At 54.1% G+C, this 27,881-nt stretch overlaps 1 protein-coding gene across 1 annotated transcript; it reads left to right on the top strand.

The window, feature by feature from the left end:
• The first annotated feature begins 20,960 nt into the window (after positions 1–20,960).
• Positions 20,961–27,331, top strand: Igsf23 (immunoglobulin superfamily member 23). Its single transcript, XM_076837505.2, has 5 exons — positions 20,961–21,018; positions 21,945–22,244; positions 23,747–24,025; positions 24,873–25,023; positions 27,211–27,331. Exons 1-5 carry the CDS (start codon positions 20,961–20,963, stop codon positions 27,329–27,331), a joined length of 909 nt encoding a protein of 302 aa, XP_076693620.2.
• Positions 27,332–27,881: the final 550 nt, after the last annotated feature.

The raw sequence follows: 27,881 nt of genomic DNA, 5'->3' as shown, positions 1-27,881 counted from the left end.
TGTAATGCATCACATATAGGAACTCTCTCAGAGGTTGAAAGAGTCCGTTAGTCCTGGTGGGAAGTTTGTCTGTCATGGGCATTGATCAGCCAGTCCCTCCTGTGTGGCTGAAACAGGGCCATAGTCTCCTCAAGCTTCGGCCGTGCGTAGACCAGTCAGCTTCCGGAGTGACTGGAGCAGGGCTGTTGTCCTTCTGACCCTCAAGCTTCTCCAGTGCCCCTTTATCTTTGGGATGGTCAGTGTCAAGGGCGTAGCAGCATCTGGAGAGCACTCCCCGTCCGCAGCTGCAGGCGTGAGTCTGTGTAGTGAATCCAGGGACCTATGTCTGCAAACTTGACTGCAGCTGGGGTGGATAAAATAACAGGGAAAGGGCCCTTCCAAACAAGTTCAGGGTTGAATATTCCATTCTTTGACCCAGACTCCATCTCCAGGCTTGAAGGAGTGTGCACCTGGGTCAAACTTACTGACAATCTTTCTCTAAACCATTGGTTGAGAACCTGTAAAGTTTTCCTGAAGCTGTGGCCTCAGCATTAATTCTCCTGTTTCTCTTAAGTCTCCCTGTGGTCCCCTGATAAGTGGGGGGCCTCCCATATATTATCTCATAAGGAGAGGATCCAGTCCTCCACAGTGTAGTAGGGAGCAGTTGATCACAGTGAGGCGAGTCTCCTGACGCAGTTTACTCACTTGGGCCTTAAAGTCCTGTCCATCCTTTGAACTCTACCAGAACTCTGCAGCCTATAGACAGTGTGTAACTTCCATCTGATGTTTACACTCTTGGTCAGTCTTCACATCACCTCTGCCCAAAAGCTGGCCCCTCATCTGAGCCAATAATTATTGGGACACCAAATCTGGGAATTATTTCCCAGAGAAGCATCCTAGCATCTCCCTAGCCTTTTCAGCGCAGCTGGGAAAGGCTTCCACCCAGTCAGAGTGGGAGTACACAAAAACCAAAAGTTACGTATACCCCGTGAGCGTGGCAGTTCAGTGAAGTTCACTTCCAAGTCTTCAAAAGGTGCTCCTCCTATAGTTTGGATTCCTGGTGGGAGCTCTGGGCCCTGGCAAGGATTGTTGTGAGCACAAACCTCACATTGTTCACAGATCAACCAGGTGTTGCTTGTGAGCCGGGGGACATAGAAATGTCGACCCAGAACTGTCTCAAGTGCTGTAGGTCCAGCGTGTTCTCCTGCAGGACTGTCTGATGAAGGCGGGGGCTGCAATCTCCCAGATGCCTATGTGGCCATCAGAAATCTCCACCATCCACCTGGGAGAAAATTTTCTTTTTCAGACTTAAACCAATTACTTTTATGTTGGGAGTGTGTTGGCTCCCATTCTGTAATGGTCGGTCAGGGCATCATTTAAACCTGGGACTGGATTTCCTTCTCATTTCTTGCAGACAGCTAACCTGGCCTCTCTGTCAGCTCTCCAGTTGCCCTGAGCGACCACAGTGTTTCCCTTTCAATGACCTCGGCAATATATAATCACAACCTTCCTGGGAGCCCACACTACGTCCAAAAGTTTAAGAATTTCTCGATTCTAATTATGTTTTTTTTCTCCTGAGTCAATTAGCCCTTTTTCCTTACGTAAGGCCTCATGAGCATGAAGGGTAGCAAATGCATACTTTGAGTCTGTGAATATCCACACAGACTCCTGCTGTCAACTGAGTCAAAGCAATAAGTTTTACTTTTTGTGCTGAAGTTCCCTGAGGCAGAGGTTCTGCCTCAACAGTAGAGTCCAGAGTGACCACTGCATATCCAGCAAAACATGCCCCATCTTTTATGAAACTGCTTCCATCTGTGAAGTACTCTGCATCAGCGTCCCCGAGGGCTGGTCTGCCAGGGCTGGTTGCTGGAGAACACTTCACCCATGACCTCATTAGTGATCTGGTTTTCCAGGTCCAATGGGCAGCAAAGTTGCTGGGTTTAGAGTTCTGACGACCTCAACGCAGATACATGGGTTTTCACATAACGTGCCCTGGGATTGACCATTCTCTCATTAGTCAACCAATAGTGTCCTTTGTACTCTAACGATGTCAAAATTGAATGAGGAACCCTGACAACAAACTTTTTTGTCCCGTAACCAGTTTATCAGCTTCCAACACCAGAAGAGCTGTGGCTGCAAGGGCCCATAAACAAGGTGGCCAGCCCTGGGCTACAGAGTCCAGCTATTTGGACAAATAGGCCACTGGACAGTGCCATGTCCCCAGCATCTGAGTCAAAACTCCCACAGCCACTCCAGACCAATCATGGACATACAGAAAGAAAGGCTTCGTGAGGTCAGGGAGCCCTAGTCCAGATGCACTGGTGAGTGCCTGTTTAATGTCCTCAAAGGCCTTTTGCTGTGCTGGCCCCCACGTCAGAGGATCTCATTTTCCCCCTTTTGTGGCTTCATAGAGGGGCTTTGCCCTGAACGTTGGGGATCCGTATATGGCTGAACCCAGTAGCCCCCAGGAATTCTCTGGTCTGATGGCAGGTGAAGGGACTGGAATTGAGCAGATCTCCTGTTCCTTTGAGGCCCAGTGGTTGTTCTGTTCTGTTGCTGAGTCAGATGGTAACCAAGGTATTTGGCTTTTTCTTGATAGATGTGGGCTTTAAATCAGAGTCCAGGGCTGTCCCAAGGATGGTGTACTCGAGCCCCTGGGAGGAACTGTCATTTAGGGAAGGGAGGCGCACACAGAGCCTCTGGCGCTTTAAGATGCAGGAACTTTTTGTTATCTCCCAGTGCAGGATGTTGGCTGCTGGGATTCTCTCTCCAACTCTGAAATCTGATGTAAATCTTAGCAGAGGCTGATGACCTGGGACATCATTTCTATAAAAGGCACTGTGGGAAGCCGTTCTCCCATGTGATTGGGCACCTCCCTGATGGGGTGTGAGACTTTCCAGCTAAACTGTGTCAGAACTAATCCCCACCCTTTCCAGGTGGAGAGCCCTTCCGTGTGGGGGTGTGACTGACCATTGACCCTGAGACCAATCACTGACCCTGACCTTGGAATGCTGTCCCCCTCGACCTTCATTGGATGGAATTTTCCCCTGAATTTCTTGTTTCCTAATAAAAGGCCACTCCTGGTGCTCTCTCTCTCTCTCTCTCTCTCTCTCTCTCTCTCTCCTGCTGGCCCTGAGTAAGCCTCGCTGCCCCACTGGGTGGCTGGAGGCAGGAGCCAGAGGGAGGGCCGTCTCAGACCTGGTCAAAGAAAAAGGTAAACTGAGTCTGTGTGTTTATTTCGATCTCATCAGTTAACTTCCATGCTCAGAACCTCTTGCATGAAGCCAGCGTGCTGGTCGCGCGGTTGGAGGCACCGATGTCAATCTCGCTGTGGGCTGTTTGCCAAGATTGGAGAGCAGTGGTGTGGTCCTGTGCAGGTCCCAGTGTGGCAGCCACGTGTGCCCACCTAGGTGCTGCTCTTTGTGTGGCTTTCTCCTCTTGTCAGGTGGGAGCTGCTCTAACTATATAGGAGCTACCCGCTTGTGTTTTGTTCAGTGTGCCTGGGTGCATGGGGCTCTGTGGCCCTTTCCCCTGGGCTCTGTGTCCCTTCCTGCTGGTGGCTCACAGCGTGTGGCTTGGAGCCGGGTGACATGTCCTTTTGGAGTGAGCAGCCTATGGCCCACTCCTGGCTGTTAACATGAACATATTCCGGGTTCATTTGGGGCTTGCAGCAGCTGGGCCCTCCTGAGGCCCTGGGTCCCGTGCATCAGATGCAGTTCTGTGTCTCTGGGACCCTGCCATATTCGTCAGTCATCGACTTCCCAGCAAGTGGGAAGAGTCTGAAAGGAGGGGCTGGGGCCAAAAGCCGAGGAAACATTTGCTCCTTCTCTGTTCAAGGCTTAGCATTTGAGTGTGGCAGTGGGTGATTGTCTGCTGGGGCCACTGAGGCTTCCCCTTTAGTCTGGCCATGTTTTGTTTTTTTGCTATAAACATTTGGACCATTGGCTTTGTTCTAGTGAGACCCCCTTTGAGTGACCTCTGGGTTTGTGGTGAGGGCAGCTGTAAGGAGATCCGTCCTCCTCTTTATCCTTCTGGTCTGCCTGTCTTTGAGCCTCTGGATCTCGATTGTTGAAAACTGTGGTGGCCACCTTAATCAGCTCACTGGCACACTTCTCAGTAAAGTCCTCTAGGATTGTAATTTTTGGCAAAGGGCTCTCTGAGCCTGTCCCACAAAGGCTGCACTGGTCACCTGTTGCTTGAGCTTCGGCATCTCCTCACTGACAAACTTGCACTGTGGCTGCAATGTATGTATGGTGCCCCTCCTCCCTTGGGCACCTCTGGGCAGGGAGAGGGGTGGCAGCAGCGGTGGCCTGGACACTCAGCTCTGAGTCAGTTGGGCACATCTCTGTTGATCATTGCTGCCAGTTTCATAGGGCAGAGGGGCCTTAGGCAGTTGTGGGACCCAGTTCAGGGCTATGGAGGGTGCGAGAGGGAGATGCTGGAGCAGCAGGAGGCCTAGCTGGGCTCTGTTTGTCTGCAGATGCGCTCAGCTTAGGCCAGGCTCAGGGCTGACTCCGATCCCTTCTAACTCTTGGGCACAGACAGTGTGTTTTATTATTTTTTCCCTTTTCTTTTAGACTTCCTGTGAGGCCTTCTTGACATCTCTTTACCTTTAGACCTTCTTCTTGGTTGGGCCCCATCCCTGGTCTGGAGAATGGGCTGCACCAGATCAGTCCTGGCCCAGGGTTTCTCCGTGTAGGAGGGAGCATGATTTTTCCAGCTTATGAGCTCTGGGGTGGAGAAAGGCTGGCACACAAAACGGCCTCGTCTCCCTCAGGCATTTCCCTCTGGTCAACATGGGCAGGTCCTTAGTCCCTTGCAGGGGCATCTGGAGAGTTCTCATCTGGGTTGTGGCTCTGGTCTCAGGACAAATCTCCCACCTTCATCTTGGGAGGTGAAGAGTCTTTGGTCCTAGGAAGCCTTTGGCTCTGAGGCCATCACGGAGGAAGCAATGGCCAGTATTGGGGGCATCATTTGTTGCCTCTGAGGACGAGGGGGCTAGGGGACAGTCTGCTGTCCCAGTGGTCTTGGCAAAGTTGGTCTTGGGTCCTCTTCTGGCTCACGGGGAAAACTGTTCCCTTCCTGTCTTTCTTAGTCAGTTTTTCTGTTTAGCTGCTTTCTGTTGGGTCTTAGAGACCACCATGCTCCTGGCTAACATCAGCTTGGACTGTCCATCTAGACAGGCTCTCAACCAAGGGGACTGTTTCTGTACTATCTCTTCACAGCAATCAATGTAAGAGAAATGGTCAGGGGTTCCAACAACAATCAAAGGACCTCAGCAACGACTCTCTCATCTAAAGATCCTTCTGGTGGCCAGCCCACATCTTGGGTGAGCCACTCTGATTCACAGAGTATGCCACCTTTGTGGAGTGAGTCTCACCCACAGTCACCAGGAAACCTTCCTAAAGGTCTCTAACACACATTTCAGAAGGCTCAGTTTCCTTAGTGTGCCTCCCATGGTCCACCCTGCATCGGTGTCGCACACTGAGAACAAAACACACTTAGGACAAGACTCGCTTCGTCCATCTCTAGCTGCTCCCCTCGCGGGGACTTAGGGCCCTCTTACCCTTGCGGGTGGGTATCAACCCCGACCTGCAGCTTTCACCTGGATGTTGGTTGGTGAAATTCCGCCATAGACTGTATGAGGGGCCACGGAACCGCGGATCCGGACCCTGCACTTGCTTCGGCCCTCGGGGTGGGTCGGAGCCCTTCCCTTTGTCCGTCTCATTCACACACTTTCCCACAGACATGGCCAGGACAGAATTTCTATACCGCCCAGATTCCAACAATTCCAAACCAAACAGAAAAGGGAGTCACGGTGGGTGTCCCCTCTGCTCGCTGACCCCGAACAGAGGCCACTCGGGCGACTCCCCGGGTCCCTTTCAGCTCCAACCACTTTGGAGGGCACTTGGGACCCAACAGAGGGCGACCAGGCCTCTCTTCCACCCGCTTAGGCCTGAAGGGGAAGTCAGGTGGGCTGCAAACCAAATGGACCCAGGTCCTACCTGTTCAGCTGGGCGGTGCTCCAAACCCTAATTCTGGTTCCTGCTGCCTGTGGGTCCTGTTGTGCTCCAGGGTGGCAGCCCCAGGGCGCTGGGTGAGTGGCCTCTCCTCCAGGCCAAGATTTGCCTGTGAGTGTTCAGGGGAAAGCCGGTCCCCAGAGACAAGAGAGGCAGAACCGCCTCCCTACCTGCTCCATCTCACCTGGGTCGCCAAAAATGTTGTAGGGACAGACGACGCAGGGCACCGGAGACAGAAGGACACAGTTTTCTTTGGCTGCAGCCAGGTTCAGGGGGCACAGCTTTTGCTGTCATCAGTCAATCCCCTGAACCCCGAGTTCAGGGAGTTTCAGAGTTTCATACCCAGCATGTAAGGGGAGGGGCTCCGAAGTTCCCAGTCTGCAGAAGTTCACATAAAGCAGCTTTTTCTCTCACTGTTCTGGGCAAGTTAACCCTTCAAGGACAGCACCTGGGAAGTGGGGAGCCGCTTCTCCCCTCTCCTTCCTCCTCTGCCAGCTGTTACCATGGAGCCCATTTGTAACTTATCTTAAAAGTGTAGACATCTCTGTGAAAGCCCAGCTCAAGGCCAGAGGCCTTGTCTGCACATTTCTACGTTTGTGGAAAACTAGTCAGGGGGTGTCCAGCACCTGGAGGGCTGTTTTTTTCCCGGCCAGTAGCCAAGTAAAACAGGGCGACACGAAAATAGGACGTTTCTCTCACTGAACTCTCTTATAGAGACTGTTTTGCTGACAGTCCTAAAATCAGCCGTGGTGGAGGTTTCTGGAGCAGCCCAGGTAGGACTTTTTGTGGAGGAGGGGGGCGCCACTACACTACAGCTGGCCTCGAACTCTTTTTGTGTGTGTGTGTGAATATTTACTTTTTAGGTGTAGATGGACACAGCACAATGCCTTTATTTCTATGTGGTGCTGAGGATGGAACCCCGGTCCCGTCCGTGCTAGGGGAGCGCTCTACCGCTGAGCCACAATCCCAGCCCCTGGCCTCAAGCTCTTGATCTGCCTCCACCTGCTGATTAGCTGGGGTGACAGGTAAGCCGCACGGTGCTTGACTCGGGAAGAGAAAATCTATTTTAAGAGCCGCTGGGACAACTGGTCAGAAAGAAAAGGAAGCGTCTTTACTGAGAAACCAGCTCTGCCCGTACACCTGCAAATCCTGGAGCTGACCTTCAAGCCTCGCCAGAATCTGACCACCTCTCAACAGCTCGGCCAGCACCAGCTCCATCTCCCACCTAATCCATCCACTCCCTGCTTCACTCTCTGCTCCTGGCTCCTGTTAACACCTTCGTCAACATCAATTTATGTCATTCCTCTGCTCAGAAGCTTCCCATGGTTCCTGTGTCACTCAAGAGAAAAGCCAAAGTTCCTACAGGGGCCCCCAAGGCCTCCCGTGATCCATCCTCAATGCTCTCTGACCTCCCCTCCCCTTCCCCTACTTCCTCCACTCCAGCTGGTGCCTCTCCTCTGGTTTGTAAACACACAGCCCTGCCTCAGGACATTTGCACTTGCTTTTCTTTCTGCCCCAAACACTTTCCTCAGGTTAACCACATCTTCCTCCCTCTGCTCACTCAGGTCCTTGTTCAGGGGACACCCCTTCAGAGAGCCCACCCTGAGCAGGGCATTCACTCTCTGTGCACTCAGGTGTTGCCAGCCCACATCTCTGGTGTGTTTCTCTCCAAGCCTCCTCATACTCTGTGCTTCCGGCTGATTGTATGCCCTCCCTAAATATTGGCTTCACAGAGACAGGCCTTTCCATCCTGTTTCCGTTGGCGCTGAATGCCCAGTGCCTAGGCCGGTGAAAATTCTGTGGTTGAATGTGTGACATCCTGCCCTGAGCAGTTAACTGAATCTAGGTTCGTGAGGGTTTTCATTTCACGTCAGGTAAGCAGTAAAAGGCTCAGTGAGGCAAGGTCACTTCCCACGGCTCCTAAGGGAAGGAGGAGGGATTCAGACCCACGGCCGATGCCAAAACCCATGTTCTTAAAACTCTATGCTGTGCTGCTCCTAGACTTGGGGGGTTTGTGTATGAGGCTCAGAGAAGGTAATATGGGACCTATTAATGTCCCCTTAACCAACCAAGCAGTTTCCCAAAGATAAGAGGCCAAGTGTACAGGAGCCAGAGCAAGCCCTGGGGCAAGGGGACCCTGCAGCATCCCTCCAATCTTGGCTAAGGACAGCTCCGCCCCCTGGTGGCCACTTGTGGAAGTGGTCCCATTGGTGTCCCAGGAGAATGGCCCTGACCACAGGCAAGTGCTTAAAATCCTTAAGGGACAGAGAACTCCTGAAAAACTAAACGGAAAAGAAAGACAAGAGGAGAGTTGGTGGGCCAATAAGACGAATAAGACATTCACAAAGAACCTCCTCCTCAATCAGCCGGAAGACAGGAAAAGGTGCGCAGCTCCTGGGGATGGGAATGTAGCGGAGAGAGCTGAGCGGCTGGGGCAGCTCAGGGCAGCCCACGCCCGGGTCCTGGGCTCCTGCCCCAGCACCAAAACAAACAAAAAAATAACACCAAAGAGCAGAGGTGGGTGGTGAAGTGTGATTTATATGGAGCTTTGGGTCATAGGACTCTTCCAAATACCTGGCACTGGGATTGTGACAGGCTCCCCGAGTGTTTCCAATGCGTCTGGGAACAAGAATTTTCCAGGCGACCACACACATCAGGATCACGGGAGTTCATTAATAGAGATTCCTGGGTCCCACTCTGAATTCTGATCTTGGACCCTCATTTTAACAAACTCCCTGGGTGATTCTTACATGCTCTAGAATTTGGGAACCTTTGGCACAGAACATGCTGTGGATTGGGGAAACCAGGTACCAAAAAAAGCAAGCAGAGCTGGACCCAGCTGTGTGCCCTTGAGCCAGTCCCCAAACCTCTCTGATCCTGCTTCACAATGTCCACTTCAAATACCCAGAGTTGACCTCTACAGTGACCACCGGCCACATGTGACCACTGAGCAGCTTAAATGTGGGTGGTCTGCTTGAAAATGTGCTGAGTCAAATGCACAGCGAATTTGGAAAATTCGGCATGAAGAAAAAATTGTGAATATCTTGTTAATAATTTTTAACACTGACCACATGTTTGAATGATGTTTCGTATGTATCATTTAAATAAAGTATGTTATTAAAAGTAATCTCACTTGTTCCGTCTTGCTTTTCAGTGTAACTACTAGACAATTTTTAAATCTTCTGTGGCTCGAGTGATACTGTGGCCGGACACCTATGCTTCAGACTAACGGGCCTGCCTCCCACGGGCTGGTGCGTGACTCAGCTCAGCCTGCGTCTACTAATCAGACTGATTTTCAACAACTAGAAACTGATTTTTGAACAATTTTAAACAATTACTATTTAAACAACAGTGATAGGGGTTATTTGTTGAGTGTGGCCATCTGTCACCAGGCCCACAGATTTATTACGTACTGCAGGTTAAACATCCCTGATCCAATGCTTCAGAGCCCCAATTTTGGGGATGTGAATATGGCACCACAGGGGAAAATTCCACACCTGGCCCCTCGTAATGGGAAGAGGAAAAGGAGGAAATGAAATCCACCCAATTATGCTGTTCATACTGGGAATGTCTGCTGTGTGTGACGATGAATTCTACTGTTATATTTAATGCACCAATAAAAAGGGGAAAAGTAAATTTACAAAAAAAAAAAGAGGGAAATGGTTCTTTTGTGATGCAAATGAAGTCTCTCAGGCAACAGCTACCTGTGGGCACCTCTGAATGGGCCAAGAGTCAGATTCTTCATTTCTTCTTCCTGTGGAAAGGTGTACCCTAGGCAGGTGGGGGGTGGAGATTAGAGAGCCACTCTGCCTGCCTCCCCTCTTAACTTGACTAATTTAGAAAGATGCCAATTTCTTTTCACAAAAGGACAACCTATTGGAGCCATTCTGAGTTCTGCAGAGGTCTGGAGTTTCTCTGAATGACCAGTTCAAACTCTGCCAAGGAAATACATATGGAGGGTCGGGGGGCATGGTGCACGCCTGTAATCCCAGAGCTCAGGAGGCTGAGACAGGAGGATCGAGAGTTCAAAGCCAGCCTCGGCAACTTAACCGGGCCCTAAGCAACTCAGTGAGACCCTGTCTCTAAATAAAATACAAAAAAAAAAAAAAAAGAGCTGGGGGTGTGGCTCAGTGGTCAGCCGGCCCTGGACTGTGGGTGAGCTATGCACACCTGAGTACTGAGAGGCCTGGACGACACTGCTGCTCTGACCCGGCTGTGTGATGTCTGTGTCCTTCCCTCTCGCTCTGCCTATGATCCCCACAAGATGTCAATCTGCTGACCACAAGCCATCACCCAACAACCCCCTGAAACCCGATCCCTTGCCTTATTTGGGTTGAACTTTCTCGAATGGCTTCCCCTCAATAAACAGGAGGGTCACAGGCGTGGTCTCTCTTTTTTTGCCTGCCTCTCTTGCCCCTGTGTGGAAGCTGAGGTCAAGAAGCCGTCACTGAACCCAGGGTTATTTAGTAGCCAGCCCAATTCACCTGGAGTGACCCTGGCTGCTTCAGTCCCGAGCTGCGGCCAGTACCCCTGAGTTCAATCCCTGGTACTAAAAAAAGAAAAAGAAAAGAAAGAAATCCATCTGGAGTAGGTGCTTTACTCTCCTCCACTGCTGCACTGTGTTTCCTCACTGTTGCAAGGAAGGGTCAGACGCTGTGACGTTCTTGGGCATCGGATTTGATTTAGGATTGGATTCCTTCACCTTCTCAGAGGCTGGGAGGACAGACCCACCCAGGGGGAGACAACAGGGCATCCAGGGATAGCAGCTGACTCGGGGCCCAGACCTGGTCGGGGAGCTGCGTGTCTGACCTCACAGAGGGGTGGGCAGGGTGAAAGCTGCTGCAGCTACAGGAATGGCTGGTCCAGACACATGTCCTGCTTGCTGGGCTCACACCGATAAGAGCCTCCCAAGTGCAGGGAGCTGTCACTGGAAAACACCCAGCCTCCCCCTGATGGTGTTTGCCAGAACAGGTGGTAGAAACTTCCAGACCACAGCCTGGATCCCACTTCTGCATAACAGACCTCACGCTGGTTTGTGGAAGTGGCACAATCCTTGCTTCAAGGGAGGCAGGGAGCATCTTCCTCATCTTGGAAAGCTCAGCAGACGTCAGCAGGCTCGGAGGCTGGACCACCCCCCCCTCAGCGGGAAAACCCCTGCACCTTCTGACATTCCTGGGAACCCCACAGCCGTCTCCGCCCTGTAGAGGTGAGGCTGCTCTTCAGAGGGACGGGGTGACCTCCAGTTCATCCCCACCTTCCTTCCTCCTGGGGGGAGACTTAGGACCCCAGTGAATGAAGAGCGGCTTCTCCCTGGCCTGAGGCAGAGCCAATCCACAGAAAGAGAGAGAGAGAGGAGAGAAAGGCCCAGGCTGGGCTGGTGGCGCACACCTGTAATCCCAGCGGCTCGGGAGGCTGAGGCAGGAGGATCGTGAGTTCAAAGCCAGCCTCAGCAACTCAGCAAGGCCCTAAGCAACTCAGCGAGACCCTGTCTCCAATAAAATACATAAAAGGGCTGGGGGTGTGGCTCAGTTGTTAATCGCCCCTGGATTCAATCCCTGTACCTGCCCCCCCCCCAAGAAAAGGACACAGAGGATGATATGCAGGGGAAAGAGGGACAGAGCGCAGCTCCGCGGTGGTACTACCTGAACAACCAACAAAACCGACAATCAGGCCAGGATGCGTGACCCAGGGGCGTGTCACCACCTCCCCTGTCTCCCATCTCCTCTGAACAGAACAACTGAGCAGGGTGCAAATTTGACTGCCTGTCACGGTTTCAAAACAACAATGGCCTGGATTACCCAGAAATGTGGATTTCACTGGGCCACAGGCCGTGCTGGTAGGAATCAGGGCTCCGGCACCTCATTCTCTGCCCTTCCTATGGGATTGCGTTTGTCCTCAGGACCTGAGACTCCTCTCTACCATGTCCCTAATCCAGGCTGAAAAGAGGGAAAAACAAGAAAAGGAGATTGTCCTTGAAGGGTGTGACCAGAAATGGCACAAGTCTTTTCCACCATGGACGAGAGCCTGGTCACATGACCACGTTGGTTGCAAGGGACGCTGGGAAATGTAGTCTTTCTCGGGGCAACCACGTGCCCAGCAGAAACGTCCCCAGCTAGGAAAGAGGGGCTCAGTGGGCTGCGGAGGCCCGGCTAGCTTCCCTGTCAAGTCAGTTGCCCCCAGTAGTTTCTCCCAGTGCAAGGGCAGGTCCCTGTCCCGCGGTAGGAGGGAGCTGACCCAACTGCCTTCTTTCTGGAGGGCACAAATCTGAGCAGGGGAAGGGCGGGGCCTGAATGAAGCAAGTTCCTTTCCTTCCAGCCGCCTCTGATCTCACTGGAGGGAGGGGAGGACAAAGGCCTCAGCCCCTCCGGTTTCTCACTTTGCCATCTCTAGTCACATCAGTCCTTGGTGTGGGGACAGCCCGCCTATTCCTGCAGGATGTTGGCCCAGGAAGTGTCACTGTTAGGGGACAGGCAGGGGGGACGGTGGGTTAGGAGAATGCTTCTGTCAAATGGGCCCACGTTGCTGACCCTCACGCTCTGTTTTGCAAGAAGCAATCCCCTGCAGCCCGGCCTGGCCTCCGTGGACCGGCCATGTCACATTCCTCAGCAAACTGCCAGAGAAACACAGGCCCACATAGTGCTAAGAGGAACCCAGGTTGCTCTGAAGGAGACTTTTGTGACCAGATCCTGAAACCCTGGGAGATGGGGACAGTCCTCCTAACCTACAGTCTGTAGGGATGCATGGCTAAGAAGCCAATTAGATGGCCTGGGGTCTAGCCCAGTGGCAGAGTGTCACCAGCCGTCCAGGGCTGTGTGTGGACTGTTGCGCCCAGTAGCCACATGAGGGGGAGGGCCCGGCACTGCCCTCCTTGGAGCACCCCCTCAGGGACTGACCCCTCCCCCAGCTCTGCCTAGGACCCCCCACAGCACCTGGGATGTTGTGACTTGCCAAGATGTCAATCAGCCTGCTGGCCAGGACATCTTGAAGCCTTATCCCTGCCTTTGATGTCCCGGCAATAAAATAAACCAAGGGCGGGGTGGGGGGTGTCTCACGCCCTCTTTCCAGCGCTTTCTCTCTTTGCATCTGGAACTTGACCTTCAAGGTCAAAATGCTGGCTGCCCAGTTATCTGGACACGACTTTCTGTGATGTGTGATTTTTCAAAGCCTTCTTTTTAGCTTAATGTGGCAGCCAGCCCGTTTCAACCCCGTTTGTCACATCTGCGCGGGTCGCGGGCGAGAGGGGTGACGCTCTGGGTTCAATCCCCAGAACTGCAAAAAAAAGAATCCAATCAGAACTTGTCAGCATGGGCAGAGGTGACAGAGCTGCCCGGCAGTGGGGACTTGAAAGTCTGGTGTCATCCTGATGTCAGTCAGAAGTCAAGCGCTGGACCTGGGTGGGACTTTCTGGAAACTTCTCTGGGATCCCCAGTAAAACTGGAGGGCAGGAGAGGAACGTTGTCCCTGTCCTGTCTGAGAAGACCCACTCCCGCCCTTGACAGCGTCCCTTTCCCTTTTCCTATCCCTTCCTGTTACTCCGAGCGACCTGCCCCAGGTCTTCCCAACTTGATCACAAGATTTGGGGTTTGAAGGGGGTCCGCGCCACCTGGTTTCCCGCAGGCCCCAGCTCCGGGACATCGGGGGGAGGACCAGACTGAAGGCAGATGTTTCCAAAACCCCTGGAGGGGGCAGGGTGGGGCTTTGACTGGGGACAACAGGGGCATTTGGGCCATGGAAAGTGACCCGGGGATAGGACTTCTAGTCCCTGGCAGGACAAGAGGGAGGGTGTGGCCATCAGCCCGTGGACCTTCAAGCTGCTCTGTGACAACTTGGCTTTGTTGAGAGACCCCTTGCGCTGCTAGGGTGCCCTGACCCACCACAGAGCCAGCCTCCTCTAAACCCTGGTGTCACCAGCCGTCCATGGGCTGCACGCGGGTCCCGGCGGGAAGCCTCCCAGGTAAGACATCTGGTGTCTGGCAAGGGCCACTTGTCATTTCCTCTAGTCAATCGCCAGGGACAGTGTGGGTTTCTATCCTGCTCTGCCGTGGCCCACACAGCCCCTGAGATGGGTGTGACCTGCCAAGATGCCAATCAGCCTGCTCTCTGCAAGAATCAGGAAGGGAGACTTTGCCCCTGCAACCTTACCCCTGCCTTTGATGTGCCCCTTAAATAAACAACGGGTGCCATCTTGACTCTGTCTGGTTCCAGCTCCCATGTGGACGACATCTACCAGGGGCTTCTGAGTATTTGTGTTTTGTTATTCACTAATTATTTGAGATTTTAAGTTTTCGGGTGGCTTACACCCTCCTGGGTGGGAAGAAGAACCCCCAGTGAGACGCTGGCTGTCGACCCCCCGACACCCTGGTACTGCCTCTTAAGAGCTTGGACAATTTATTGAAGCTTCATGTATCTCTATTTTCTTGTGTGAAAAATGGAAACAATCTTTTCTACCACTTCGAGATGTTGGAAGGTTTTTAAAACCTGGGCCTTTACACTGAGACCCCAGGCTCCAATCCCAGCAGCTGGGTCTGCCCAGCCGTTCAGCAGCTGTGTGGCCGGATCAGTCACTCAACCTCTCTGGGCCTCCCTTCCCTCTGCTACAGTGGGAGGGAGAGGGCCGCACCTGCCTCACAGGGCTGCTGGAGAGAGTGAGGTAAGAGCTGTGAAGTCTGAAGTCACAGGAGCCGGGCCCAAAGCTCATCTGGGTCAAGAACAGCGGCCAGCACCAGGCAGGGTGGCGCACGCTGGGGCTGAGGCAGGAGGATCCCAAGTTCAAAGCCAGCCTCAGCAATTTAGCGAGGCCCTAAGCAACTCAGGGAGATCCTGTCTCTAAATACAATACAAAAAAGGGCAGGGGATGGGGCTCAGGGGTTAAGCACCCCTGGGTTCAATCCTTAGCACAAAAAAAAAAAAAAAAAAAACAGCGGCCAGTTCACGGTCAAGATCTCTGTTCATCTGTCCATGCAGGCAGTTGTCATGATTGCTCCTGGATGAGAGGAGGGAGGCCAAGAGGTTTTGGTGGTGTGCCAGACAGAAAGCTTCTCTCAGAACGGGGACAGACGTCTGGCTGAAGCGCAGGTTGGTACACAGCTCCCAGGTGTTCAAACCTGGGTGAGCGTCTCTGTGAGTCATTTAAGGAAAACACGTGCAAAGAGCAGACAGGAGGTACGTGCAGTCACCAGGAAGGGTCAGGAGAGAGCCCGGCTCTGGGGAGGGCTCGAGGCCACCCAGCGAGCCAGGACAGCAGACTTGGGGTGTCTGCAGGGGTCTCACCCTCCGCCTCGCGGGGCCTGAGCAGCTTCAGTCAGGGAGAGCTGGTGTCTTACTGCAGGGGCCGGCTGGAGCTCTGCAGTGGGAAATGCCGACCTGCTCAGGCCTCCTCCTCCCTCTAGGGTCAGTCTGATTGTTATGTCCCTTATCCAACCTCCGTCTCCCCTCGATCCATCGGGAGTCTCATCCTCTCAAATCACTATTCATCTTTGCTTTCAATCAGCTGAACCTTTTGGATGCGAGTAGCTGAATCCCAAATGGAACTGGTTCAGGAAAAACAGTGGGAACATTAGATGAGAATAACACAAGGATGCGCGTGGACTTCAGGCACGGGTGAATCTAGGCGTCTGAATGATGTCATCAGAAGTCTCTCTACTGACACTGACTATTGCTTTCCTATCTGTTGGCCTCATTGTCTGGCCGTCTCTCTACTCGTAGGAGAAAGATGGAGCCAGCAGCTGCACCCACATCCCTCCAGTAGCAAACCCAAAAGAAAACTAAATGCCTTGTTCCCCAGAGTTCCAATAAAAGCCCCAGGATTGCTCCCTCCTGCCCGCCCCACTCTCAAGCCATTACTGGGCCTCGAGATGCTCTGGTTGCCCAGAGTCACACCATCATCACTGTGAGATGAAAGTGGCCTGCGTGTTCCCTCCCACGCCCCCACCCCCGGCCCGCCCTCAGGGCCGCAGAGGACAGCTCTGACTGGGAGGAAGGACACAGAGAGAGGCCCACGGAGTCTTGTCCTCACTGTAGGGTAACACAGGTTGCGCACCAAGCAAAGCTTGGAATTGAGTGGCTTGGGGTCTAAAAATGACACAGAGCTGGACTTTTTAAGGCCTGGAAGAGAGGGTAACTCATTTATTACCTAGAGGCCCGCGTGTGTGGTCTGTGAAAAATGTGGCCTCAGTTGCCAAAGGATCCAGCCTCAAATTGCTCACTTTTCTGCACTTGCAAGCTGTGTGAGCTGGGGAGGGCACTAAACCTCCCTGAGCCTCGGTCTCTTCTTCTGTGAAATGGGGATCACTGGCCCCTGCCACTGTGGGGGTGGTGGTAAGGGGTGTGAAGCGTTCTGATTGGTCAATCCTGAGCCCCTCCCCACCCTGAACCCCCCGGGGTGTGGGGCTACCTGGGTGGTGCACCCTGACTCCAGAAGCTGAGGCAGGAGGATTACAAGTTTGAGGCCAGCCCCAGCAACTCAGCGAGGCCCTAAGCAACTTAACAAGACCCTGTCTCTGAATAAAAAATAAGAGGACTGGGGATGGGACTCAGCGGTAGAGTGCTAGGATTGAGTCCCCTGTTCCAAAAATAAAATAAAACAGGGTGAAGGGGAAGGAGCAGACACCAGGTCCTGCGCACACTGCAGCCACCTGCCCAGACTCTCGTGGTCTCCTGGGCGGCCCAGCACCCAGCAGCGGCCAGACAGGCCATAAAGAGGTGGCTTATTGGCAAATGCTAATAAATAACCAAGTCTCTGGGTAATGACTATTATCAGAGTCTCAGGGGTGAATCTTTGCCCCTGGGTGGAGCCTGGACCTCTCTAGGAAGGAAAAACAGGCCTGTGAGTCAGACAGATCCGAGTTCAAATCCCAACCCTCTCATCTCACTCACTCACTTGTTCATTTATTCACTTAAAGAAACATATGATGAGGCTCTATGATGTGCACAGCTATGAGTCAGACAAAAACCCCTGTCTCCTGGATCCGACATTCTGGGGGAGGCAGGGAGGGAGAAGGAGACAGATGATAAACAAGTGAACAAAGCAATAAATGAGATCATGTCAGGAAACACTGGAAGGGGGGGGGGGTGGCTCAGTAGCAAGGAGCCGGGTAGCTGAGTTGCAGCGGTTCTGTGATAGGAAAGCCTTTTTGAGGAGATGACATCTGATTTGAGACCAGAATCACAAGACACAGCCAGCCATGAGATGATTTGTATAAGGTTCTTAGGAGCAGAGATGTCAAGTGCAAAGGCCCTGAGGTGGCTCCCTCCAAGAACTGACAGGAAGTCACTGTGAATAGCTGTGCAAAGTCAGGCCAGATACTTAGCCTCTATGAGCCACTGGAAAGTGAAGAATGACCATAGCCACCCCTGGGAGGTTTCAGTGAGGACTTGATCAGGCAACAGTTGCAAGAAAGTAAGTGTTCAATAAACACCAGCTATTCATTTGAACAGTAGAAAAATTTTTTGTTTTGCTTTGTTTTTTTCATTGCTGGAAATCAAACCCAGGACCTTGTGCATGCTCTACAACTGAGCTGTGACATAATCATTAATTTGAGGAGGAAGCAATGAGCCTGGAGAGTCAGTAGGATCAGGAAAAGGAGATTTTCTGGTAAATCCTTCCAGTAACTAACTTCAGAATATAGTATGAGCAGAGTCCTAGTAAAGTAATTCTGAACATGCCTCTGGGCACCCTGGATACCAATAATGGTAATTAGCATTATTTTAATAGCTGCCGGTTTTCCTTGAGCACCTACACGCACCCTGGCCCTAACACTGAAGTCCTTCTGCCTCTGGAACAGGCTCTATTATTAACACCCTCATTTTTAGATTTTATTTTTTATTTTTATTTTTAATTTTTATTTTTTTTAGTTTTATTTACTTATTTATTTGGTACTGGGGATTGAACCCAGGGGTGTTTTACCAAGGAGCTGCACCCCCAGCCCTTTTTATCTTTTATTTTACGACAGGGTCTTGCTAAATTGCTGAGGCTGGCCTCGAATTTGCCACCCTCCTGCCTCAGCCTCCTGAGTCTCTGGGATTGCGGGCTTTCGACGAGGCACCTAGATGCATCCTCATTTTACAGGGGACAAAAGCTGAAGCTCAGAGCCCATGGTCACAGAGCCTGGGCCGGAAGCCCGGAGGCCAGCCCTGGGCCCGCTGCCACCTACCTGGGACCTTTGCCCATTGCCTCACTTTGCGGGCAGAAGGCTCTTTGGCCTCACCTCGCACCGACACGGTTCCCCCAGGGAGGGTTGCGGGGTGGGAAGGAGGAGGAAATCCCTGGGTCCCTGCGCCCTTCCACCACCACCGACTAGATACCGGGAAACCGGGCTGGGGTGGGTCCCAGAGGCAGCGGGGCCGGGGCGGGGCCGGGTCTGTGGGCGGGGCGTGGGCGGGGCCGGACCTCGGCGGTGGGCGGGGCGGGGCGGGGCCGGGTCTGTGGGCGGGGCCAGGCCTCAGGGTGGGCGGTCCGGGGCGGGGCAGGGGCGGGGCGGTCTGTGGGCGGGGCCGGCGGCTTAACTGCGGGGCCACCCATCTCCTTGAGCTGTAGCGCCCAGCAAGAGGCTCCCAGCTGGGTCCCAGGCCCAGCGCAGCGTCATGAAGTGTCCTCCGGCCACCCGCTCCGGTCACAGCCCTGCCTGGAAGAAGCTGCTTCTCATAGGTGAGTGAGAGAAATCGACTCCCCATGGGTTGGGGACAAGGGGGGGACATCCCCAGGAAGAGTCTCCGTGAAGTCAACGTCACCCTGCTCTGGTCAATTTAAAGACCTGGCAGCCAATTCACAGCGCTCTTGAACCACACCCCCTCCAGCCCAACCGGCGACACTACTGACCCCTTTACCAAGGAGGACAGTGAGGCACCCAGTGGGGACAGGGCACCTACTCCGGACCTCGGGGGCTGGCCGATGGCACCGCCGGAATCCAGAATCCCAGCCCAGGCCCGTTCCACCAGAGCACCCTGTCTCACCGCAGCTGCCCACGAGCCAATGAAACAATAAGAGTAATAAACTACAGCAGTAACGGTGATAAGCGGTCACTGCACCTGAGAACGTCTACGGCCAGCCCCTTCTGCGGCTTTCCAGGCAGGAACATAACCCCTTCGGGCAGGGGCCTATGATCCCCATTTCACAGAAGAAGAGACCGAGGCTCAGGGAGGTTTAGTGCCCTCCCCAGCTCACACAGCTTGGAAGTGGCAGGAAAGTGAGTAATTTGAGGCTGGATCCTTTGGCGACTGAGACCACACTTTTCAGAGACCACACAGGCCGGCCTCTAGGTAATAAATGAGTTGCCCTCTCTTCCAGGCCTTAAAAAGTCCAGCTCTGTGTCATTTTTAGACCCCAAATCACCCAATTTCAAGATTTGCTGGGTCCCCCATTCAGCCTGTGAGGACAAGACTCTGTGGGCCTCCTCTCTGTGTCCTTCCCCCCAGTCAGAGCTGTCCTCCGGGACCCTGAGGCCGTGGGCAGGGAGGAAGGAAGGCGCAGGACATGTGCATCCCGCCGGTCCCCGGGAGCTTCACCCACCCTGTCCTTCATCTGGGGACATACAGGTTGAGTCCCCTTCTCCCACACTCCAAGTCTCCAAGAAGTTCCCTTCAAGCCACCCTCCCTCGGACATGCGCCAGGTCTCCTCAAAGAAGCCTCCTGGGGGCCCCTGCCCCTTCCCCAAGGCCTTGGGAGCTGGCAGGGCCATGAGGGAGCCCCACGGGGCTAGACCTCAGCTGGGAGCAGAGGTTCCTGGTTTGTTTTGTCCTCGGACTTTTTATTTTTAACTATTCTTAACTTTTAAGAAGACAAAAGATGAGATTTCAGAGCTGGAACCGCATAGATGATTCCAGAACTCTTACTTTAGAGAAACTCGGTTATTTAAATAGCACTAAAAAGAGGGAGATTAAGAAAGAGAGCCAGATGCTCATAGCATGGTCAAGCCGGGAGACAACAACTCGCATTCAGTATAATGAGTAGGTGCGGAAGGAACTCGGGTCCAATGCCAATCAGCTGTGCCACTGGGCAAATCGGGCCAGCCAACTCCACCCCTCGCTAAGGATGGAACCCAGGGCCTCACATAGATGACAGGTAAGGCTCGACCACTGAGCCCCGTCCCCAGCCCTTTTTAGTTTTTAAGACAGGATCTCACTGAGTTGTCCAGGCTGGCCTCTAATTTGCCATCCTCCTGCCTCAGCCTCCTGAGCAGCTGGGATTATAGGGGTGCCCCATGGTGCCCAGCCCAGGGTTTCTTTGGGGAGTAATGAAAATATTCTAAAGTTGATTGTGATGATGTTTGTACAATCCTCAAGGGAAATGTGCCTCCCCAAATGGTCACCTTTGAGCACTAGAATGCAGGTGGTGGGGATATGCAAAGCCCCTCAGTTGCACACTTGAATTGTTGATGCAAAGAGTGGATTCTAAGTGTTCTGGTCACAGGCTGTGAAGTCATGCATGTGGGAATCCGCTCAGTTGAGTCATTCCACAATGGAGTTTTAAAACACAGAGTGGTACACCATAAACATATAAATTTGTACTCGCCAATTAAAATAATTAGTTAACCTTTAGAAAGAAAAGACGATATTATCGATTATCAGAGTACCTAGGCCAAATATCCCATCATGCTTCTAAACGTCATACCACACACTGGCGTATAACCCATTGTGATTTCAAAATGATGAAACATGTGGGGCTGAGTAAATGATATGTCCTATGGATTCTGCATCAACAAAACTATAGATTATATACAATTATATATAGCTACATATATATGCCAATGTTTTTTTGAAAAGTCTCAGTTAAAGCAAGGTACAGAAAAGCAGAAGAAGGAAAGCCGCAGAGAGGAGGCACAGGTGACGGGTCAGGTCCTGGTGATTTGCAGCTGAGCTGAGGAGAGGGTGGTAGATTGCCCCAGGCCTCCTCACTGGGCATGAGAATGAGAAATGGGTGGCTGACCCTTTAAGAGGTGAGACCTAGTGGGGAATGATTAGATCATGGGAGCATCGTTGTCCTTCGATGTGATGCCCATGTCTGAGGAGCAGGGAGTAGTGGGTGAGGTCTCCTATGACTGGATTCGTTCTGCCAAGAACAGGTTGTGAGCTGGGTGTGGTGACTCATGTGTCATTCCAGCAACTCAGGAGGCTGAGACAGGAAGATCGCACAAGTCTGAGGCCAGCCTCAACAAGACCTTAGCAAGACCCTGTCTCAAAACAGAAAATAAAAAAGGGCTGAGGAGATGGCTCAGTCGTACAGCACTCCCAAGTTCAATCTCCAGTGCCAATTGAAAAAAAAAAAAAAAGAAAGAAAGAAAGTAAGAAAGAAAAGTGGGTTGTCATAAAACAAATCCACCCTGTGTGCTTGGCCCTTTCTGCATATGGAGGTTCCTTTTGTTTCTCCACCACATTGCAACACAGCCAAGGGGCCCCCTCACCAGTGTGGAACCTTGTTGTTTGGACTTTCCAGCCACCAGAACCAAATAAACCTCTTATCTTTATAAAGCACTAGCCTCAGGTATTTTGTGATAGCAACACAAGACAGACTAAGACAGACCCCAAGTCTGAGACTCAAGCTTGCTGTGCCTTGGTTTCCCTGCCTATAAAACAGACTGTCACACCTACGACATCAGACACAGCTGTCTTAAATTCCCTGACTCTGGTTTCTTACCTGTCATGGGGTATAATAGTCATATCAATCAGGGCTGAGGCAAGAAACAGACGGTCTAATGCGAGGGACAGAGGAGTCACCCACCGGCAGAAGCCAGCCAGCAGCAACAGGCCAGGGGACCCCAGGCTGGCGCCCAGGGAAGTCGGCCTTTGGGGAAGCAGAGCAGAGAAAGGTGCTGTGGCTGCAAGGGCGGCTGGATCGTGACCCGTGTGGCACCGGGGACCTCGTCTAGCTCGGATTGTTGTGCAGCGCCATCGCCAGCCTGTGTGGGCAGCATCTCACTGTCGTGTCCTGTCCCTCCTCCCCACCCCAAGGTACCCTGCTCGCCTGCAGCACCTGTTCTGCGTCCCTGGAGCTGCCCCTGGCAGAGGGAGGCGGTGGCCACCCGCCTGTCCCCGGGAGCCCCGATGGCCTCCGCACCGCTTCACGGTTCCCAGGGCGCAAGGCCCAGCCGGCAGCCGTGGTCTCTCCCGAGGGCCTCCGAGGACCGGCTCACATGGGCAGGGAGTGGCTGGGCTCCCGGGGTCCCCTGCTCATCACCAATGTGACAGCCCGAGATGCGGACAGCGATGCCACGGTGCTGGGAACCAGCAGGGGACAGGGACGTGCCAACAGTGAGTGCAGCCCCAGGGCGGGGGGCGGGGGTCCGGGCTCTGGGGAAGCAGAGGGCCTGTCGCTGCACGGCCTGTGCCAGTCACCTGTGTGACGTCGCTTGCTGTTGCTGTGACAGAATGCCTGAGGCCAGGACACTTACACAGAACACAGGCTGGTTTGGGCTCCTGGTTCTGGAGGAGGCGGAGTTCCCGAGCTCGGTGGGAACGAGCCTGTCTTCCCACAGAGCCACTAAGGCCATCAGGGGCCTCACTGGTGACCACATCCCATTCGGAGTTTGCCCAGCGAGCTCACAACAGACCGCAGCCCGGGGTTGCGAGGCGACAGCTGGCCGTGCCTGATGCCCTCGATGTGTTTCTGTTCGTGTTTAAATACTGATCACAGCTTCTAGACGGTTCCACCTCCCACGGGTCTCACGGGCAGCTGACAAGCCATGAGTGGCACTTGGCTCATGGAGGACCCCCAGGGCCGGCGGCCGTCTCGATGAAGGTCATGCCTGCCGTTGGTGGGCGCCCTCTCCTGCTCTGAGCCCAGCCGGGCACCGCCTCCTCCGGGAAGCCCTCCCGGAGCCCCTGGCTGTGCCCAGGTCCTTTTCACTTCTCACACTGCGCTCAAGGTGGACGTGGGCTCTGGGTGGAGGTCCCAGCATGTGCCACAGTGTCAGAGTCACGGTCCTTCCCCTGGCCGGGTGCGGGGCACACACCTGTCATCTCAGCAGCTCTGGAGGCTAAGGCAGGAGGACCTTGAATTTGAGGCCAGCCTCAGCAACTTAGAAAGGCCCTAAGCAACGTAGTGAGACCCTGTCTCAAAAACATATGAAAAGGGCTGGGGATGTGGCTCAGTGGTTGAGTGCTCCTGAGTTCAACCCCCAGGGCCATAACAACAACAGAAAACGTCCTCCCCACAGCCCAGGGGCCCCACAGGGTCTCACGACCTCTCAATCTGCCTTTCTTTGACCTGAACTGGGCTAGCCCCACCTCCAGTCCAACCGCCCCCATCTTTGTCTTCACAGTTCTTACCTCACCCCAGCTATGTATGCACCCACCGGTCCACTGATTATCCCCCCACTCCCTCTCCCACTCCATGAGGCGGCTGTCTGTCCTCTTGCTGCTGAGCCCAGGGTCCTCGATTTGGTTCACCCCGAATTAGATGCCCATGGTTAACTGCTGGGGAGCTGGGAAGGGCTGGGGGTGCACAGGAAGAGAAGGCAGGGGCTGGTTATCACCATGGCAACGGAGCGCAACCCACTGAGCTCAGGGCCTGGGGTGGGACAAGCCCCAATCTCCCACCCGAGCCCCTGGGGGCTCCAGGCGAGGGCAGTCATGGTGAGGGCGAGGGGTCGGGGCACCAAAAGTTCTGTCCACTGTGGTCTCAGCGGGCGCCACCCCAGGCCAGCGGCTCCGGCTCCTTGGCGGGTGGATGGATGAGCGCTGCCTCCGCGGCGGGCAGAAGCGAGCCTCCCTGAGCGGCCTCCACCGGGTGGCCTTGCTCCCTGTTCCCACAGACAGCCCCAGGCAAGTGCAGCTGCGGACATCCCCCAGCGCCGTCCGGGGCGTCATCTACAGCGACCTCAACTTCTCGGTGATCATGGCGTGGACGGTCACAATGGACCCCGAGCCCGAGCTGACCTGGACCCTCAACGGGAGGCTCTGTGGCACCGGAGGGAACCTGTTCATCCGGCGACTGTCCCGGGAGCTGCTGGGCACCTACGTGTGCACGGGCAGGAACAGCCAGCAGCTGCTGTCCTCCTACCCTGTGACCATCTCGCTGCCACCTGAGCCACGTGAGTCCCCCCTCCCCCAGGACCCCTGCTGCACTCCGGCTGGTCTGCGGCGGACTTCAGGGCTCTCTTGAGCACCTTCCAGAAGCCTGGGAGGCACCCCCTTTTTTGGGGGGGGATCAGGGATTGAATCCTAGAATCCAGGGGCGCTTAATCTCGGAGCCCCCCCCCCTCCAGCCCTTTTTACTTTTTATTTTGAGACAGATTCTTGCTAAGTTGCTGAGGCTAGCCTCAAATTTGAGATCCTCCAGCCTCAGCCTCCCAAGCCGCTGAGGTTACAAGTGTGCACCTCGGCGCCCGGCTCTGTGAGACCCTTTCTAGCCAAAGTGTCGTCTGTCCTTCCCTCCAGCAGGCCAGCTGTGGTCGAGGCCGAAAGAGGCTGATGCTAATGAAAGCCCAGGACAGGATCTGCACCAGGTCCCAGCTCCAGCCCTCTGTCCCCTCTGCGCCCCAGCACGCGCCTGCGAAGCGGATGGATAGATAGACAGACAGATAGATAGACGGACAGACAGACAGATAGATAGATAGATAGACAGACAGATAGATAGACGGACAGACAGATAGATAGATAGATAGACAGACAGATAGATAGATGGACAGATAGATAGATAAATAGATAGATAGATAGATAGATAGAAAAAATTTAAGTTTGAAAACATTAAAGAAAGACCCTGCGGCTTCCAGCTGGTGGGGAGGTGGGGGCCAGGCTGCGGCGACCCCTGGGGAGGAGCTCGGCAGAGGCTGGGATGGGTGGAGGCCGTCCCGGGTGACCCAGAGGTGGAAGATGGGAACGGGGATGTGCGGGAGGGCGGGCAGCTCTGCACCCTCGCTCCTCCCTGGTCCCCAGAAGTCGACGTGGAGCCCACACCTGCGTGGCCCGTTCGGCGCGACCCCGGCCTGACCCTGACAGGAGCATCTGCCATCGGGCTCATCGTGGCGGCCAGCGTGGGCGGCGCGACGCTGCTCGGCACCGCGGTCTTCTTCTGCATGAAGAACCTATGGTACGGCTGTCCCTTCCCTGACCACTGGGCCCGTCCACTGGGCCCCCACCACATACAGAGCTCCCTCTGCATAGAGACAGACCTAAGCAGCCGGGTGTGGCGGTGCCCGCCTTGGATCCCAGTGACTAGGGAGGCTGAGGCAGGAGGATCACCAGTTGGACACCAGCCTCAGCAACTTAGGGAGGCCCTAAGCAAGTTAATGAGACCCTCTCTCAAAAATTTTTTAAAAATAATAAAAATAAAAAGGGCTGGGGATGCGGCTCAGTGGTAAGAGCGCAGCTGGGTTAAATCCCTGGTACCAAAAAAAAGAAAGAAAAAAGAAGGAGCCAAGGACTCCATCAGAGAGGGTCACCCTGACCTCCCGTGTGCCCCGCTGATTCATCAGTTCAGGAAGCAACATCGGGCAACAGAGAGGGCGCTGGAGCTGGGTCCTGGGCTCCACCAGGCAGGCCCTTACCCTGTGCCTCAGTTGGCCCATCTGCAAAGTGGGACCAGAATAAAAGCACCCACCACCCAGGCTTGATGTGAAGAGGGCTGGATCTCACAGCACCTGAAGCAGTGCCAGGGACCCGGAGGGGCTGCCGGTCCCCTCGTCACACCTACCTCAGCCCACCCTGGCCCGGGGGCTGCGGTCCCAGGGGATTACGCATGAAGGGTCCCTCGGGGACCCCGTGTCCCTCTCGGGGATGCCCAGGATGCCCACGTGAGCAAGGAAGACCTGATAGTGGGTCAGATGAGGCTGAGTGGCTCGGAGGGAAGGCCTGGAGGGGGACAGGGAGTGTGGGGGCCGGTGCCACTCATCCAGCAGGGAAGGAGCCCCGTGGGGACCTTCCGCGGAGGTCACTGAACGCTGCTGAAGACACGGGCCTCAAGCGGGACGCACCAGGGCTAGGGCTTCAGGTCTGACGGTGACGGTGACTCTCCCTCTGTCCCCCGTCTTCATCCCAGCACTGACCGACAGAGGTGACGAGCGTGCAGCTGGCCGTGACCTCGGACAAGCTCCAGAGCAGGGGGTCCTCGGGGACCTCCTCCCTCCTGGTTCCCTGATGATTTGCCGAGAGCCCAGGACTGCTCCTCTCTGTCCTGCCGACTGCCCGGGCCCCGACCGTCCAGCTCACCAGGCCCTTGAAAGCTACCTAAGCAGGCCGTCTGTGTTTCTTCCACATTTGGAGCTGCAAGTAACAGAAACTCACTAATGTAACCCCCCAAAACAGGGGGGATGCCAGATACTGTGGCCTGTCATCCCAGCGGCTCAGGAGGCTGAGGCAGGAGGATCACAAGTTCAAAGCCAGTGTCAGCAACTTAGCAAGGCCCTAAGCAACTCAGCAAGACACTGTCTCTAAATAAAGTATTTTTAAAAGGGCTGGGGTGTGGCTCAGTGGCTAAGAGTTCCTGGTTTTGATCCCTGGTACCAAAAAAAGGGGTGGGGTTAAAGTTTGGGGTGAACTCAGGGACAGAGTGCTTGGCTAGCATGCATGAGGCCCTGAGTTCCAGTGTCAGCACTGCAAAATAAACAAACAAACAAACAAATAAATAAAAATAAATGGAAAGGAAGACTTTAATATTAGGATCCAGAAGGATTTCCAAGAATCCTAGGTGTATCCGTCAGCATCTGCTAGGTAACAAATGACCCCCAAAATAAAGCAACTTGAAAACAACTGTTTATTTAATCACAGTTCTGTGGGCGGTCCGTCAGTTTGGGCTGAGCTCTGCTGGGCAGTTCTTCTGGATGCTGTGGGGCTTGTTCCTGTGTCTACAGTCAGGTGATGGGCCGCCTAGAGCTATCGGGACTAGGACAGCCTCCACTGAGGCACCGATCTCGGGCCTTTCCCATGTGGACTTGCCCTCCAGCAGGTGACCCAAGCTCATTCCCGTGACAGAGTCAGGGCTCCAAGGTGGGGGAGCAGGTGCTGCAGGGACGCTCGAGATCCAGGCTCAGAACTGGCCCACGGTCATTCCCGCCACATTCTGCTGGTCAAAGCAAGTCACGTGGCCGGTCCATTGCAGGGGTGAGGAGACCGACTCCACCTGTTGCTGAGAGGGGTTGCATGCGTGGCCATTTTGGCAATCTGCCACCACCAAGGCAGAAGTGCGTGGCTGCCGCTTTCAGCCTGTCGCCGCTGCGCCTCCGTCCCCTTCTCCATCCACGTGGAGAGAGACGGTCCGTCCCTAACACCTGTGTTCAAGGGAGCAGCCCAGCTCCGCCGGCCCTGTCCCTGCTTCCAAAGCCCTGGAGGAGCATCTGATGGTCCTGCGCTGCCCTTGGTTCCGTCGCCGTGGCCATGGGGCCGCGCACGGCGCCAGCTGATGTCCAGGTCAGCCCTTCTGTGCGGCTCCTAGAGCTGGGGGACTTTGCTCATCGGCTGGGCAGACCCCAAAATATGTCTTATGTACATGGAGGTCATTTTTGCTCAAAAAAAAAAAAATCCCAATGTAGAGAAGATGGGGAGGTGGCCACAGCCCCCAGAAATCCATGGCACACATGGAAATGAGACAGGGAGGGGACTGGCCTCGCCAGCGAAGCCTCACAGATGGCAGGCATCGGGGACATCATCGTTGATGGCCCTTGTGGGCCAAGGTCCAGCCCCGGTCCTGAAGGGAGAGTGGCATCCGCGAAAGAAGAAGAGTCAGACGACAGGCTGTAAGTTAGGAGCAGCCTCCTGAAGACCGCTCCCTGCCCCTGGAGGGACCTCTATTTTTATACCTTTTTTGCAGGTGTTTTTTCAGGTAGTTAATGGATATCTTCACAGCCCAAAACTTTTTGATTTACGTAATTTTCAAGAGTTACGATCCTTCCTGACATACATTGATTACCTAGATATTGAGTACATTGTTCAAAATATTTTTCTGTAACCTTA

The sequence above is a fragment of the Callospermophilus lateralis genome, chromosome 18 (genome assembly GCF_048772815.1).
Source record: "Callospermophilus lateralis isolate mCalLat2 chromosome 18, mCalLat2.hap1, whole genome shotgun sequence".
Lineage (NCBI taxonomy): Eukaryota > Metazoa > Chordata > Mammalia > Rodentia > Sciuridae > Callospermophilus > Callospermophilus lateralis.
The sequence above is the reverse complement of the archived record's forward strand: the minus strand, read 5'-3'. Positions and strand labels throughout refer to the sequence as shown.

Excerpts from the sequence above, each read along its gene's own strand:
- Igsf23 (XM_076837505.2), top strand. The coding sequence starts at position 20,961 with ATGGGAGCATCGTTGTCCTTCGATGTGATGCCCATGTCTGAGGAGCAG. Across the intron at positions 21,019-21,944 it reads TGAGGAGCAGGGAGTAGTGG|GTACCCTGCTCGCCTGCAGC; the intron begins GTGAGGTCTCCT and ends CCCCACCCCAAG. Across the intron at positions 25,024-27,210 it reads TTCTGCATGAAGAACCTATG|GGAGCAGCCCAGCTCCGCCG; the intron begins GTACGGCTGTCC and ends CCTGTGTTCAAG.